Here is a 15,260-nt window from a genome sequence, read left to right as displayed (position 1 = left end):
GCGCGCCACCGGAATATTTGAAAAATGCGGCGCGAGGTCGAGTCGTAAAATGGACCGATATGAAATCGTTATTGGACGGACGTGACTGGCGAATGATGGTGTTGTCGCAGCTCGCGTCGGGTCTGTTAATTTCTTATGGCTCTTTTTTCCCCCGTGGCTCCGGTTGTTCGCGCTGTTGTATTTTGTCGTTAATGGCTCGCTGCAAGGAAATCGGATTTTACGCTGGCGAAAGAGCTATGGTTTGTTCAACTATTGATATATCGGCGAATAGCGTTTGGGTTTGAGTGGAATTATTGGTGTCTGTGTTTAGTTAGAGTATTTTCGGTTTGGCCATTTCGGGAATGAGGTTTTATGTCTTTGAACTACGAAGTTTTTTTACTGGAAATATTCGAGACTTTCCGGCGAGATACAGACGTTGCTTGAACCTAATCTAACGATAATTCATAGATACATTAAGCGACGAAGGTGTTTTACTTGAATGTTTCACGTAACAGTACAAAGTTTAATTTAAAGTACTGAATATTTAACACTAGGTTTACGGAACGCGTCGATTTGACGCAGATTGAATTTTATAAAAATTATTTGGTAGATGTTTCAAGCGATTTTCGTTGATCCAATTACACGAATATGAATCCTGATTGTTTATTTCTACGTCTACAGTTTCCAAAATCTAAATGAACGAATATCAACTTCCACAGGAACGATAGAATAAACTGTACAATAAATGCTCGTAAACCTATCGTTAACTTCATAATTTTGCTAAATCGAATGGTGACTGAGAGTCGCTTCTCGAGTGCAAAGGGTTAAGTATTGCAGTGTTGTGAATGAGAGATAAGGTTTGATTTGGTTTTGAGTGATGAGGTTCATAATTGTATTTATTTAAAGTACTTTGGTTTTCGTAATTCGATGGGAAAATTAGATTTTATGTTGGTAATGGATGTACGATGAATTTAAGTTGTGAATAAGAGATCGTGTTTGATTTGGTTTTGAGTGATGAGGTTCATAATTGTATTTATTTAGAGTACTTTGGTTTTGGTGATTTGATGACAAAATTTATGTTGGTAATGGATGTACGGTTAATTTAAGTATTGCATGTTGTGAATGGCAGTCGTGTTTGATTTGGTTTTGAGTGATCTGGTTCATAATTGTATTTATTTAGAATACTCTGGTTTTGGCCATTTGGTGAACGAAGTTTTATGTTGTTAATGGATGTACGGTGAATTTATGTATTGCAGTGCTGTGAATGGGAGATAGTGTTTGATTTGGTTTCGAGTGATAACGTTTGATTACCGTTCGTATCGATCGAGTTCAGTTTGGAACCTTTTCGCAGTTTCGTTCGGTATTTAAAAAGGAACGCAAGTTCCAACTGCGATAAAAATATAGAAACATCGATAAATTAGAGACAACAAATGGTACTAAAAAAATACAGTTAAAAGTTCTATAAGCTATTAGTATTAAATTCAATCGCAAACCTGCCTCGCAACTCTGATTCGATCCCTCATAAAGGAGAGATTGAAAAGCATAATAAATCAGGCGAAAATAAATAGAACATTCAAATGCGGCAAACACGAAAATGTCGGCGGGAAATTAAAGGTAGAGCATGAGAATGAAAAAAAGCGAGGTCAATCGTACCGAGGAAATATTTGTATTCGTTAAACACAGTTCCGAACCTTCGTTGCAACTTTGATTCGATTTCATAAAACGAGTATGAAATGTACGATGTACAATAAATGCACAATAAATGTACGATTGGAAGCTGGTAAATACAACAATATCGATGAGAAATCGGGAACAAAAGAATAACGAAGTCGAACGCATCGCGAAAACAAAAGAATGATTCCGCGGGCCGAAGTTCCGCCATTGTCGAACTCGTTCCGCGAATGGCGAGGCAGATGTAAGCAAAGACTTGTTTCGCTATCATCGTAAACATTCTTTACTATCGTCGGACGCAGCGCGAAAGTTGGCGGTTATTAAACGAAGATAAACCCGGCGGGAATAGTATTGTCAAACATTTCGAGTTTACTGCTCGAATTCTTCGCGCCCGCACGAATTTCCCCATCCGTTGTCCGTGTTCCGTTGGACTTCTTGCTACTTTGACGCGAGCCTGTTGTCTGACTGTTCCTCTTTCTCTCTCACTGTCAACCGGCCAGATTATTCCACAGTTTCGACGGAACTCGTATACCGGAATGAGACGGAATGATACTACGCAGCTACCAACTGTACGAGTTTCATTACATCTTTATGAAACGACGTTGTTCCCTTTCATTAACCATAGAAAAACTCAACGTTAACCTCTTCAAGAAAGCTTACCGTTTCTCGCAGTTTATGCACACGTTTCGCTTGATTTATCTGGGACATTCGAAGATCAAAATTGAGTGCAGTGTTGGTGGCGGGGTAAGGATATTCGACGGTTGTGTGATTAATGTAATGGGAATATGAATATTAGTGATGGTATTGAAAAATTATGAAGAAAGTTTGAGCGTTTGAGAGTTTGAAAGTTTGAGAGTTTGAGAGTTTGAAAGGTTGAGAGTTTAGAAATTTGAGAGTTCGAGAGTTTGAGAGTTTGAGAGTTTGAGAGTTTAGAAATTAGAGATTTGAGAGTTTGAGAGTTTGAGAGTTTAGAAATTTGAGAGTTTGAGAGTTTGAGAGTTTGAAAGTTTGAAAGTTTAGAAATTTGAGAGTTTGGATATTTAAGAATTTGAAAATTTAGAAATATGAGGAACACGGAGAGCACTGTCATCGAGATTTTGGAAAGTTGAATTTTGCTGAGTGGAAATTTGAATGCTAGCATGATTGGTGTGTCGATAGAAGTTTCAAAGTTCGACAGTTTGATACTTTAAAAAATCTATCATAAACAATATCAACAATACAATTAATACAACAAAGAAACTAATCAAAACAGGAATCGAACCGTGAACCACAATATTCTGATTCTTTATTGCAAACTCGCAGTGTGTTCACATGCAAAATGTGAAAATAAAATCTCGAGAAATATTATTCAATTCCAGCTGAGGCGATTGAATAACGGCTGCACCGAATTCCATATTAAATTCGCAACGACAGTTGACGGGTAAAACGGTAAAACAACGATTGAAATTTGGATCGTCGGTAAAACGGGGGTTCGTGGCAGAACACCAACATAAATCTACACTCGGGCGCAGCGCATTATCGTGCTCCGTCTGGATTACCGGATTGTTTCAATCGAACGTTGAACGATATCGATAATACTCGTTCGCTCAGTCGATGTGTTTTGTCAGCCGCGGCTTGTGCTTGAACCGGTTGCTTTATAATGTCGAGCGCGACTCTCGTAACGAAGCTTTCAAAGTCGATTTAAAAAGCTTCGGTGCTCCCGGTGTTTTGGCAGTCGACGCGTGGTATCGTTAACGCGACGTCGATATTCAATGCTCGGGGTAAATGCGGGCTTACGGTGAAACAGTTCCTTTACTTTTAATAGATTATTAACCCTTTGACGTTTTTTACTAGAAATTTCAATTATTAACCCTCGGATGTTTCTTGCTAGAAATTTCAATTATTAACCCTCGGATGTTTCTTACTAGAAATTTCAATTATTAACCCTAGGATGTTTCTTACTAGAAATTTCAATTATTAACCCTCGGATGTTTCTTACTAGAAATATTTCAACATTTTCTGATGAGACGAAGACGATATTTTGTAAAACCAACTCGACGAGAAATTCACGTGAACTGATGGACAAAGCTATTTTACGTCAATATTTCTCAGATCGATGAATTATATGAAGTATAATATTAAATATCGAACTTTATAGCTTCACTGTAGGAAATCAAGTGGTGACTGAGAGTCACCTCCCGAGTGCAAAGGGTTAACGTTTCTTTACGAGGCGAAGACGATGTTCCTTTGAGACTAATTAAAAGAGAAATTACCGGTACATTGAGGAACAAAGCTGTTTCATGACAATGTTTCACGTATCGAGGCATTATACAAAGTATGACATTAAATATCACATTCTATAGTTTTACTGTGTCAAATCAAGTGGTGACTGAGAATCACATCTCGAGTGCAAAGGGTTAAAATGTTCAGTGCCGTATTTACCATATATGGCACACGCAATTTTTTAAGAAAATATTTTTGAGGGACATTGTCACGGATGGTGGTATGCATTTTATGGAAATTCGAATGTTCCGGAGTGTAATTAGGAAAATGGAGTGGATAATGGACTCTGTCAGTATTTTCTGTTTCTATTTTTAATCTGTGGTGCGAGATTTCAGTGCAGTGTTTTTGAGTAATAATACTGATAATCAGATTTTTATGTTTGTGAAAATTGGAAGTTTTAAGAATGTAATTAGGGAAATGGTTTTCCTTGAAATGTTCTTTCTATTTTTACTTTGTGGTGTGAGATTTGAGTGCAGTGTTCTTCTTGAGTCATTGATAATATTAATAATCAGATCTCTGATCTTCAAGGAAATTCGAATGTTGCAGAATATTACAAAGACGAAATTTACGATGGAGAACAGTTTTCCTCAAAATCTTTGTCTAGCTTTGAATTAAAATTTTTCAGAAGGTAATTAGAAAAATGTAGTCACCATGGAAAATATTTCTCCCAAAAAATCCAACGAAACACTGCATTTTCATTTTACATATCTCTTCGTACAACGTACACCCCGTGCAACGTTACACCCTCGAATCCCCCATAACTGCAGAAAAATCCGCGGCGCACTTATTATTAATAAACTTCGCGCGGAAGAAATATATAAAATATCCCGTGTACGAGTAAATTTACCGTGAAGATTAAATATTCATAAGGGCGAGATAATATTTTTTTCGAACTCGCCGCCACGAGGTTCCACGTTACAAGGGAAAGGGGTTAATTACGTCTCTCTTTTTATTACACGCATCCCTTATCACTTTCCTTTGTGCGATTTTAATAGAATCACCCCCGCGAAATTAACTAAATAATAACGTCAACCCTTTGCCCTCGGCATTTGTTTCACGAGTACTCTTATCAAGATTACCTCGTTCCTCGCAATTTACACGGACAGATAAGAATTCTCGTTCCATTGTGAGTCTTCAGTTCAGTGAATATTAATAACGCAAAGACGGAGTCACTTCGAACCAGAAATGAACGAGCAATATCCACGTCCGTTAACCCCTTGACCTACGATTTAATTTCAACTGTGATCGACATAACTACTTCGCCATTAACAATTCATTGAAAAGAGAGACAAATTTTAATTATATTCTACGCCTACGTTTCCTTTAAATTATCATAACTGATAACAAAAGGAGAATATATCATTTCTATTCACAACAATTGAATAATAATAATTGTCTAATATTTATATTTGTCAACACTTTGCGTACCGGTTAATTTTCGGAAAATTGAATTGCGACTGACAATTTTCAGTGAGATCAATTCACATCATTATACATAGAACTCAGATACATTGTTATGTAATATATTTCAAATAGATAATCAATTCGAATCAAATTGAACATTTCTTTTAATCTGGTAATTAGCAAAGTTGCATAGCTAAGTGTCTTTATTAAAAACGAGATTTCTCGTTACCAGTACGCAGTGTTAAGTTCTCGAATATTCACTGCTTTGAAAATATCAATGACTGCTAAACAAAAGAATCGAAACCAGTCATTTTTACTGGTACTTCTAGTGTTAAATCTCAGTATTCAATTACTCCGAGAATAATACCACTAAACCATCAAGTTTACGCGTCCCCGACTCTCGAATATTCAATGCTTCGAAAATATCAACAACTGCTAAACAAAAGAATCGAAACCAGTCATTTTTACTGGTGGTTCCAGTGTTAAATCTCAGTGTTCAATTACTCCGAGAATAATACCACTAAACCCGTCATCAAGTTTATGTGTTAAGTTCTCGAATATTCAATGCTTTGAAAATATCAATAACAACTAAACAAAAGAATCGAAACCAGTCATTTTTACTGGTACTTCTAGTGTTAAATCTTAGTATTCAATTACTCCGAGAATAATACCACTGAACCATCAAGTTTACGCGTCCCCGACTCTCGAATTTTTCATCGCCAAGACGTCCATCCGAAGCGATCGTTTCCGCGATCGATCGCGGGTATTCCGCGCGCGAAACACTTCGCCATTGTCCTTCGCAGGACATCGTTCCCCGTCGGGTTTATTCGTTATTAAAGTAGTCGCCGGGTATCATCGTGAGCGGCCAGTCGCCGTTATATGTGTAATGCATTCACGAGGTCCACTCGTTCCGCTGACCATAAAAGTTAATCTCTGTCGGTGGACCACCCCCGGCCCGCCCCCTCCGCCGTCGGATTTACGCTCGCTAACGGCCGTAGAAGGAGACAAAGGAGAGGCGAACGGGCAACGAAACTAAGGGTCAGTTTCTTTCGTCACCCGTCGAGAGGGGCGTTTTGTACGTTACCTTTTTCGTCCGTTTGGCAGCATCCCAAAAGGGACACCGCCACTGCTAAGAACATTAGCGGCCCCATGTCGCTGGGAAACATTAGGCCTTGGACGTCTTCCTCCAATCTCGCTCCGGGGGAATCTTCCTCGACCTTTCACCTCGGCGTGTGTCCCGTCTTCCTACGCGGAGTCCAGAAAAGCTGATCCTTCCAGGGGAAAGTTCACGGTTGACCGTATACCGGGGACATCTCGGAGGTCTTCAAGCGACGCGTGACGAGAATATCACGTCAGACTGTTTAGATCATTCGGAGCGCCAGGTAGCATTCTCCTGTCGGATGATCCAAGTGGTTGTTAGACGCACTTAGCTAGCTGGAATCATGGGGTGTAAGCAGATGCTCTTGGTTTCTGTTAATATCAATCTTCAAGACTAATTCCTTGGAGCTCGAGACACTTCAACAAGGTAGCTGGCTGGAAGCATGGGGTACGAGATCCTCTTGGTTTCTAATATCAACTCAATCCTCGAGATTAACTCCTCGCTAGACACTGACGACCGTCAACGTGAAGGTAGCTAGCTAGAATAATAGCAGAGCCTTCCCAGATTCTCAATCTGCTCGATTTCCAAAAGTATTCTCTATACTCTTCAGACTTGTATCGCAATTGCTTCCACTGAAGGTAGCTAGAATAATAGCAGATCCTTCCCAGATTCTCAATCTGCTCGATTTCCAAAAGTATCTGTCCTCTACACTCTTCAGACTTGTATCGCAATTGCCTCCACTGAAGAAGCTAGCTAGCTAGAACAATATCAGCAGATCTTCTTGGTTTCTAATATCAACTCAATCCTCAAGATTAACTCCTCAGAGCTCGAGACACTAACGACTGTCAACGTGAAGGTAGCTAGCTAGAATAGTATCAGTAGATCCTTCCCAGATCGTCAATCTTCTCGATTTCCAAAAGTATGAGTCATCTGTACTCTTCAGACTTGTACCGCAATTACCTCCACTGAAGCTAGCTACCTAGAACATCAGCAGATCTTTCCCAGATTCTCAATCTTTTCGATTTCCAGAAGTATCAGTCTATACCCTTCAGACTCGTACCGCAACTGCCTGCACTCAATCTAGCTATCCAGGATCATAGAGTCCAAGCAAACCCAGCTGCGTCTCGTCAGCTTCAATGCTCGATCTTCAAGCCAGAATACCCCAGACTCTACTTCAGACTCGTATCGCGACGTAGTTAGCCAGCGAGCTATCCGGAGTCGCAGGACTCAAGCAGATCCTCTGTCCCAGCTGGTTCTCGTCAACCCCTCGATCTTCCAGACACAGGAATACCCGTCGGCCCTCCGCACTCGTCGCGCCGCAGACTGTCCCCGCAAAGCACACACGATCTATTCCTGCACCGTCAGCTCGAGCGCAGCGCGCGACCAGAAGGCAGAAACTAGCAGCGGCTCCGGGCTACTTTCGTGGACAGGACCGTGAAAGCGGGCTGCGGCTGTGACAGCGTCGATCCGGAGACTGCAACTGCTTTCCTCGCGCCTCGTTCAGCCGCGGTGCGTCCGTCGCGGGCACGGCTGGCATCGTGCACACGTACTCCACTGGCTGCCCGGCCTGGAACGTTGCTGCCGTCGCTGGGGTGCTTCCTGAAAGGACACACCGGCGCACAGGTGTAAAGCGACGGAGCCACGTTTCCACTCGCGCGGCGGTTTAATCAACGGACGAACGGACGGACGGGACAGGAATCGGGCTCCGGGCACGTTTACACTGCTCGGACAAGCTGGCCGGGTTCAGACGCCGGGCCGGGCTCCCTGGCGGAATGGAAAACCCTGGGACCTGATAAAATCGTCCCACGGATGGATTAGAATGTACAGGGTGTTTCGGGGGTATATGTAACCACTACCGCAGATTGATTCTACCGGCGTCGACAAGATTCGGGGAGGGACCGCTTGGAAATCGTGCACGTCGGTTTCAATGATTAGGATGTACGGGGTGTTGGAAGTATGTTGAATGATTATCGCAAGGTGATTCTAGCGGGGGTCGAGGTGTGTAGGTTGTTTTATATTATGTGGATCACAACGTGATTCCTTAGATTGGTTGTGTTAGAAAGATTTGGGAAGCAGTTTTTGAAAGAGTCGTGTATTGGTATCAATGATTAGGATGTACAGGGTGTTAGAAATATATTGAGTGATTATCACAGTGGGATTCTAGTGGGAATCAAGAGGGAGTGATCGGATGTATAGGTTGTTTTAAATTATGTGCGATGACCATCACAGCGTGATTCCATGGATTGGTTCTGTCGGATAGTAGAAAAATTTTCGAAGAATTCTTTCAAAGAGGTATATATTGGTTTCAATGATTAGGATGTACAGGGTGTTACAAATATGTTGAATGATTATCGCAGTGTGATTCTGGTGGAGATCAAGAGGGAATGGTCGGATGTATAGGTTGTTTTAAATTATGTGGATTACAGCGATTCCATAGATTGGTTGTGTTAGCAGAAAGATTTGGGAAGCACTGTTTGAAAGAGTTATGTATTGGTATCAATGATTAGGATGTACGGGGTGTTAGAAATATATGGCGTGGTAGCATAGCTTGATTATGTTAGAGAGTAGAAAAATTTGGGAAGCACTGTGTGAAAGAGTTATATATTGGTATCAATGATTAGGATGTATAGAGAGTTTCAAAAATATGTGGCGTGGATATTATAGCTTGATTATGTTAGAGAGTAGAAAGATTAGTCAAGTTAAAGATTTTTCCATGATCAGAATGCATAACTCGTTTCAAAAATATATGCAATGATCATCACAATTGAGAGTGTTCAGAGGATAACTGTTTGAAAGTGTCAAATATCATTTTCAATGACCAGAATATAGGTTGCTTCAAATTATATATAACGACCATCACAGCGAATTCCACTAGAGATTGAAAAACTCCTGAAATAATTGTTTAAAAGTGTTATACCTCGATTCGAAGGATTAGAACGATCAGAAGATTCACTCTAACTTTCCAAAGCAGGGACAAAGTTCCGTACTGCATCGTGTTCCACTCATTACAGAGGTAAAGTGCCTTTTTTTGTAACACGAATATCGATTAGCCGACCTAGCGAGTGCAACGACCATCTTCTGCAACATGCATTTCCGAAACACCCTGTACACACCGTCGCACGGAAGCTTCTAAGGATTTTGTCCAGTGATTCAACGCGGGCAGAAGCGATGGGGTTTAACTTTGACACCGGGTACGACTGTTTGCTGGGAGACCTCGCGTTTTCGAGGGAAATTCGACCGAACGTGGCGCTTCGCGTTGCCAGCTCTCCCTGTTTAATTTATAAAATGCTCGTTTCGTGCGCCGGGCTTCTTTGGGAATTGAGTATTGATAATTGAAGTGATTCCGTGTACCTGCAGGTCGCCGGTTCGGGGAGAATCGAAACTGTTTGGAAGTTCGAAGTTGAATGGGCGTATTGTTCCGCTCGAAATTCGATACCTTGCTTGGCGGATTAATTAAGTCTCCGATTGCTCGCAGTTTGTAGGGACGCGGCTGTAAAAGTACATAATTGCGTGGCAATTATCTGATGTTCATTGATCGCGGTGAAACCATATTTTTCCTCGATTCCGGAGAATGATATGGGAAATCGTAAAAAATTCTAAAAACTGGGAAGTAACCAATATTCCTGAATCACTCGAACGTTTGAACGTCTTCCTTTTCATTTCATTCGAAGAATAATACAGTTTAGAAAGTTTAACACTAGAATCAGTTAAAATGACTGGTTTCAACGTTTTCATTTCGTAATTATCGGTACCTTAAAAGCACTGAATATTCGAAATGATCTTGAAAGTAGTTTCACTTGAATACTATAATGAATGTCTGAAGGAATCGATAATAATCAATTATTACAATTTTTACAGGGATTACATATTAATGGTATTAAATGCTCGGTAGTTCTAGTGTTAACGTGAAACTAGTCGACTTTTAAATTATTCGAACGTTTAAACATCCTTATCGTTTCATTCGACTCGAAGAATAATACAATAACACAAAGTCTGAATAACACGAAGCTTGACAGTATTTCCAAATCAGAATTTTGAACATCCTCTTTACCATTTAATTTGATTCGTACATTAACACATTGAGCGCCGGCTCCGCGATAATGCGGGATCTTCAGTCAATCGTTTAATTGCTAATCCTACGTTCGCGTAACATTCTAGATATAACACAAATCCAAAGTAAAATTTACAAAATTTTAATCACCGACGCTCCCGTTTCTAGTAGCTGAAATTTAGCCGGCGTTCAATGTGTTAAGGTGCGAAGGTTTGTTAATAGTTCGCTGTATGTCACAGAATTCGAATACAGAAGAATATTTCAAATATTACAGAGAAATACAGAAAATATTTGGGAATTTTGAGAAGAACATTAGGGTAGATTAAAGCGTTCGTTTGATTCATAAATGGGATAGTTGAAAGTTGAAGACGCGAAGAAATTGAGGTTAATAATTAATATTAAGCTATGAAGGTTCGTTAATAGTTTGCTGTATGTTACGGAATTCGATTAAAGAAGAATATTTCAAATATTACAGAAAAATGGGGAAAATCTTTGGGAATTTTGGGAGGAACATTTGGTTCAATTAAACCGACGGACAACACGACGGACGTTTAAACATTCGAATAACGCGAAAGTACCCGACAGTATCCTCGTCTCGTCGAAACATCCGAAAGCTCTGTCTCCCGGCTCGATCCGGAAGTTGCGAACGCGAGAGATTTCTCGAAAGGTGAATGACGCGAGAGCAATCGGCAGTGCTATCGGATTCCTCGGATATTCCTGCGCTTCGCGATCGAAATATCGGTGCCGCGGCGCCGAGCGAACGGAATCATACTTATTCCTTCGCGAATACATTGTGCGACGACAAAGCTCCGGTCGTCGAATTAAAATGATCGATCGCGCGCGAGCCCCGGCGACGACGGCCCGTGAAAAGACGGCCATCGTTCAACGGTCGCGCGCCGGTGCCCGATTTTAATATCGAAAATCTCCCAGCGGTCAAAGTGTCCATTAATTACGCGGCCGAGCGGCCACTCGTGAAACTCGCCGCTCGCGTCCTAGCAGGAAGTATAAAACCGTCGAATCGTGAATTACTCAAATATAAAATTGACGTGCACGCAATTTCGCGCGCATAAACGCGACCCGCCGCTGATATTTCAGCTGTATTACGCTGCGGGGATACGATATTAAAAAAATATCGAACGGCTGCACCCCGCGGAAGGGCACAGCCGATTTTCATCGCTCGTTCGGCCTGCGGAAAAATTCGAGATCCTCGATTCTTCGACCTGCTGCGATCTACGATCGCGATCTCCTTGGTTTTGGAAATATTTAGAACCTCCGTGGGAAGACTCCGTTTCTCGTTTTTCTATTGTTCATCGTTCAATTGACTTAGAATTTAGTTCGCGTTTTGTTAATCTCTTGCATTGTAATATCATGTCAGACTCGAGGCGAAGGTTTTTAATATGCTTTAACAGATGTAAATGACACTAAGTTGTGTTTAGTTTAACACTAGAACTACCGAGTGTTTAATACGATTAATATGAAATTCCTATAAAAATTGTAACAATAGATTATTCTCAGTTTCTTCGGGCATTCATTATAGTACTGAAATGAAACTATTTTCTGGATCATTTCGAATATTCAATGCTTCGAAGATATCAATGATTGCTAATCAAACAAATCGAAACCAGTCATTTTGACTGGTACGTAGTTCTAGTGTTAATAACAGAAAATTAGTGTATAGTTTCCAACACTTTGAGGAAGAACGTGCAAGTAGATTGATCTATGTAAGTAATTATCTTCCTTGATTATCTTATCTTGATTCTGTACGGTGAAATTAGTTCGATTCGCTAGCGACGATGGAACAGAATAATCTTTCTTAGTATACCATACACATTCCTATTAATCGTGAGGACTATTAACCCTTTGCACTCGAGAGGTGACTCTCAGTCACCACTTGACTTGATACAGTGAAACTAATATTAAATATCAAATTTTATAGTTTTGAGAAACAAAGCTTTTTCATCCCAATATTTCACACACCGGTGCATTATACATATAAATATTAAATATCAAATTGAATATTATATTACATTAATTTAATTTATATTAATTCAATCAAATTTAATATTATATTACATTAATTTAATATTACAAATTTCTCATCAGACGATCAAATATTTCCACTGAAAAACTTCCAAGCTCAAAGGGTTAATATTTCATTAAAGAACGATGAACACATCGCAGAGAGTTGATAAATCACTAACGAATGTCCTAAACAAAGTACTACCAAGAAACTGCTACAATCCTATCGACCAAAGTCCACGGGAAACATCATCGCGATCAATGGCAGCAACTGATTCGACAGTTTTTCCAAACTTTCATCACGCCTCCGAGTTTCAGCGTTCCCATAGCAGGGATCGCGAGGCGAAGTGTCGCGGAAACGTTTCTCTCACCGAAGTTTCTTCGTTTTTTCATCGAGTATCGAGGTGTATCGTAAGTACTTCCGGATCGAGAGGATAAGTCGCCGATAGGAAGGTCGCCGCGGCGTTCGGCAACTTTTTACCGCACACCTGGCACGAGGAACACGTGTTTGTCTCGCGACGGAGCGTGCAAACGCGGCGGCGAGCGAGCGTATCGTTCGGTCCGTTTATTCGCTCGATTCAACGACGAGACGGTCCGCCACTTACGGGACACTTGGAACGAGAGACGTTTTTCTTGCCACGGGCAACACGCTGCTGTCCGCTTCTCTCTCTCTCTCTCTCTCTCTCTCTCTTTTTTTTCTCTTCTTTTTATTGTCCGCGGCTCGCACTCGAGGCTTTCCCGCGAAACCATCGACGCTCGATGACCATTCTTGTCCCGGGGAGATTAACGCGTCGCACCGGCGGCAGCCAATCGGCGAACTGAATGGGGAATACTTGCAAGATCACTGGGGATCCTCGTGCGACTTCTCGCTGTCGCGGGCCGTTTATTTGTCGAGTGGAATCGAGAGGAAGTTCGCTCCATTGATCGTGAGAGTTTTAATTGTTCCAGAACGAACGTCGGGGGTGAATAGTTCGGGTTATTTAACCGTTCCGAAGTGGTTCGGGTCGGTTTCAATGACCGGAATGTATAGGTTGCTTCAAATTATGTGTGACGAGTATCGTAATTGATTGCTATGGTTGTAGAGGTCGAAAGAGTTCGGAAAATAATTGTTTGATGGTGTTGCATATCGGTTTCGATGATTATAATGTACAGGTTGTTCCAGAAATATATGTGATGACCATCACAGCGTGATTCCATAAATTGGTTATATTAGATAGAGAGATTTGGGAAGCACTGTTTGAAAGAGTTATATGTTGCTTTCAATTATCAGAATGTACAGGTTGTTTCAAATTATATGTAATGAGTATCATAATTGATTACTACGTTCTAGAAAGGATCGAAAGAGTTCAGAAAATAATGATGTAATGACTATCATAATTGATTACTATGGTTCTAGAAGGGATCGAAAAAGTTCAGAAAATAATTGTTTGAAGGTATTGCATATCGGTTCCAATGATTATAATGTATAGATTGTTTCCGAAATATGTGCAATGACTATCACAATGTGATTTTAGCAGAGATCGAGAGGGTTTAGAGAGTAACTGTTCCAAAGTGTTATATACTGGTTTCAGTGATCGGAATGTATAGGTTGTTTCACGTTAACTATTGTGCTAAGTCTTGATTAAGTCTTGCAGCAGGAACTATTTAGAGAGACCTCGGTAACCTTCAATTTTCCTTCTCCAAATAGTCGAATGTTAGACTTTTGTCCACAGACAGGCACATTGTGCTATGTTACTGCTGTAATATTTACAATCAACACGTTAACTATTGTGCTAGGTCTTGATTAAGTTCTGCAGCAGGAACCAATTAGAGAGACCCCGGTAACCTTCAATTTTCCTTCGTCAAATAGTCTAATTTCGACTTTTGTCCACAGACAGCCAGATTGCGCTACGCTATTGTTCTAGTATTTACAATCAACACGTTAACCATTGTGCTAAGTCTTAATTAAGTCCTGCAGTAGGAACTACTTAGCGAAACCCTGGTAACCTTCAACTTTCCTTCGTCAAATAGTCTAAGTTCCGACTTTTGTCCACAGATAACCACACTGCGCGACATCGATTTGTTCAATAGACTTTCTCCACTAGACCTCACGGAAAACTTGTGTCATTAGATACATCGGCACGAAGAATTGTCGTCAATTTTCGGGAATTATGTCACAGCCGAACGGCCGGTGGGCAATTACATTCTTTTTTAATGGCGAGTGCGGGGATTGCTCTCGACGCGTTCATAAAACCAGCATCACGAGGCAGCCGCTCGCCCTGGCGAATTGGTCGGGTGATAAAGGAATTATAATAAATAAAAAGGGGAGGAGAAAGGGGTCCAATATACCGGCGACACGGCGGTCAAAGTGTTAATACAGCGAATTCGCTGGCCGAAGGAAGATTTATCGCGCGGCTATCCGCTCGGGATCGACTCGCGGTCGCGAACCGCTATCGAAGTTTCGCCGAGCTTTTGAAATTCGCTCGGCTATCTAATTCATTATCGTCAGCCTCCGACGCTGCGACACTTGGCCGACGTCGAAGCAACGGCGTGTTACACTGTAAACGGAAGTTCTTTCGATTACGGCACTCGGGAAATCCATTCGTCTGTTAGATCGTTTAACACTAGAACTGCCGTACCGGTCGAAATGACTTTGTCGAAATGACTATTTTGCGTTTCACTATTAACTAATCCTTGCGTTACGCTATTAACCATTCTCATTCGACATCGGTCATTTTGCATGCTACGATTCTTTTCAAGTAATTCGAAAAAGTCATCGGTGACGGACATGGCGCT

At 41.0% G+C, this 15,260-nt stretch overlaps 1 protein-coding gene across 1 annotated transcript in view; it reads right to left on the bottom strand.

The window, feature by feature from the left end:
- Positions 1–15,260, bottom strand: part of kon (chondroitin sulfate proteoglycan 4-like protein) — a 133,089-nt gene that overhangs the window by 93,173 nt on the left and 24,656 nt on the right. The window contains exon 2 of the mRNA XM_076365014.1: positions 6,401–8,014. Within this exon, the coding sequence (XP_076221129.1) occupies positions 6,401–6,482 (82 nt within the window). The 5' untranslated portion in view covers positions 6,483–8,014. The remainder of the gene's footprint in view (positions 1–6,400; positions 8,015–15,260) is intronic.

Source organism: Nomia melanderi, chromosome 2 (genome assembly GCF_051020985.1).
Source record: "Nomia melanderi isolate GNS246 chromosome 2, iyNomMela1, whole genome shotgun sequence".
Taxonomy (NCBI): domain Eukaryota; kingdom Metazoa; phylum Arthropoda; class Insecta; order Hymenoptera; family Halictidae; genus Nomia; species Nomia melanderi.
The sequence above is the reverse complement of the archived record's forward strand: the minus strand, read 5'-3'. Positions and strand labels throughout refer to the sequence as shown.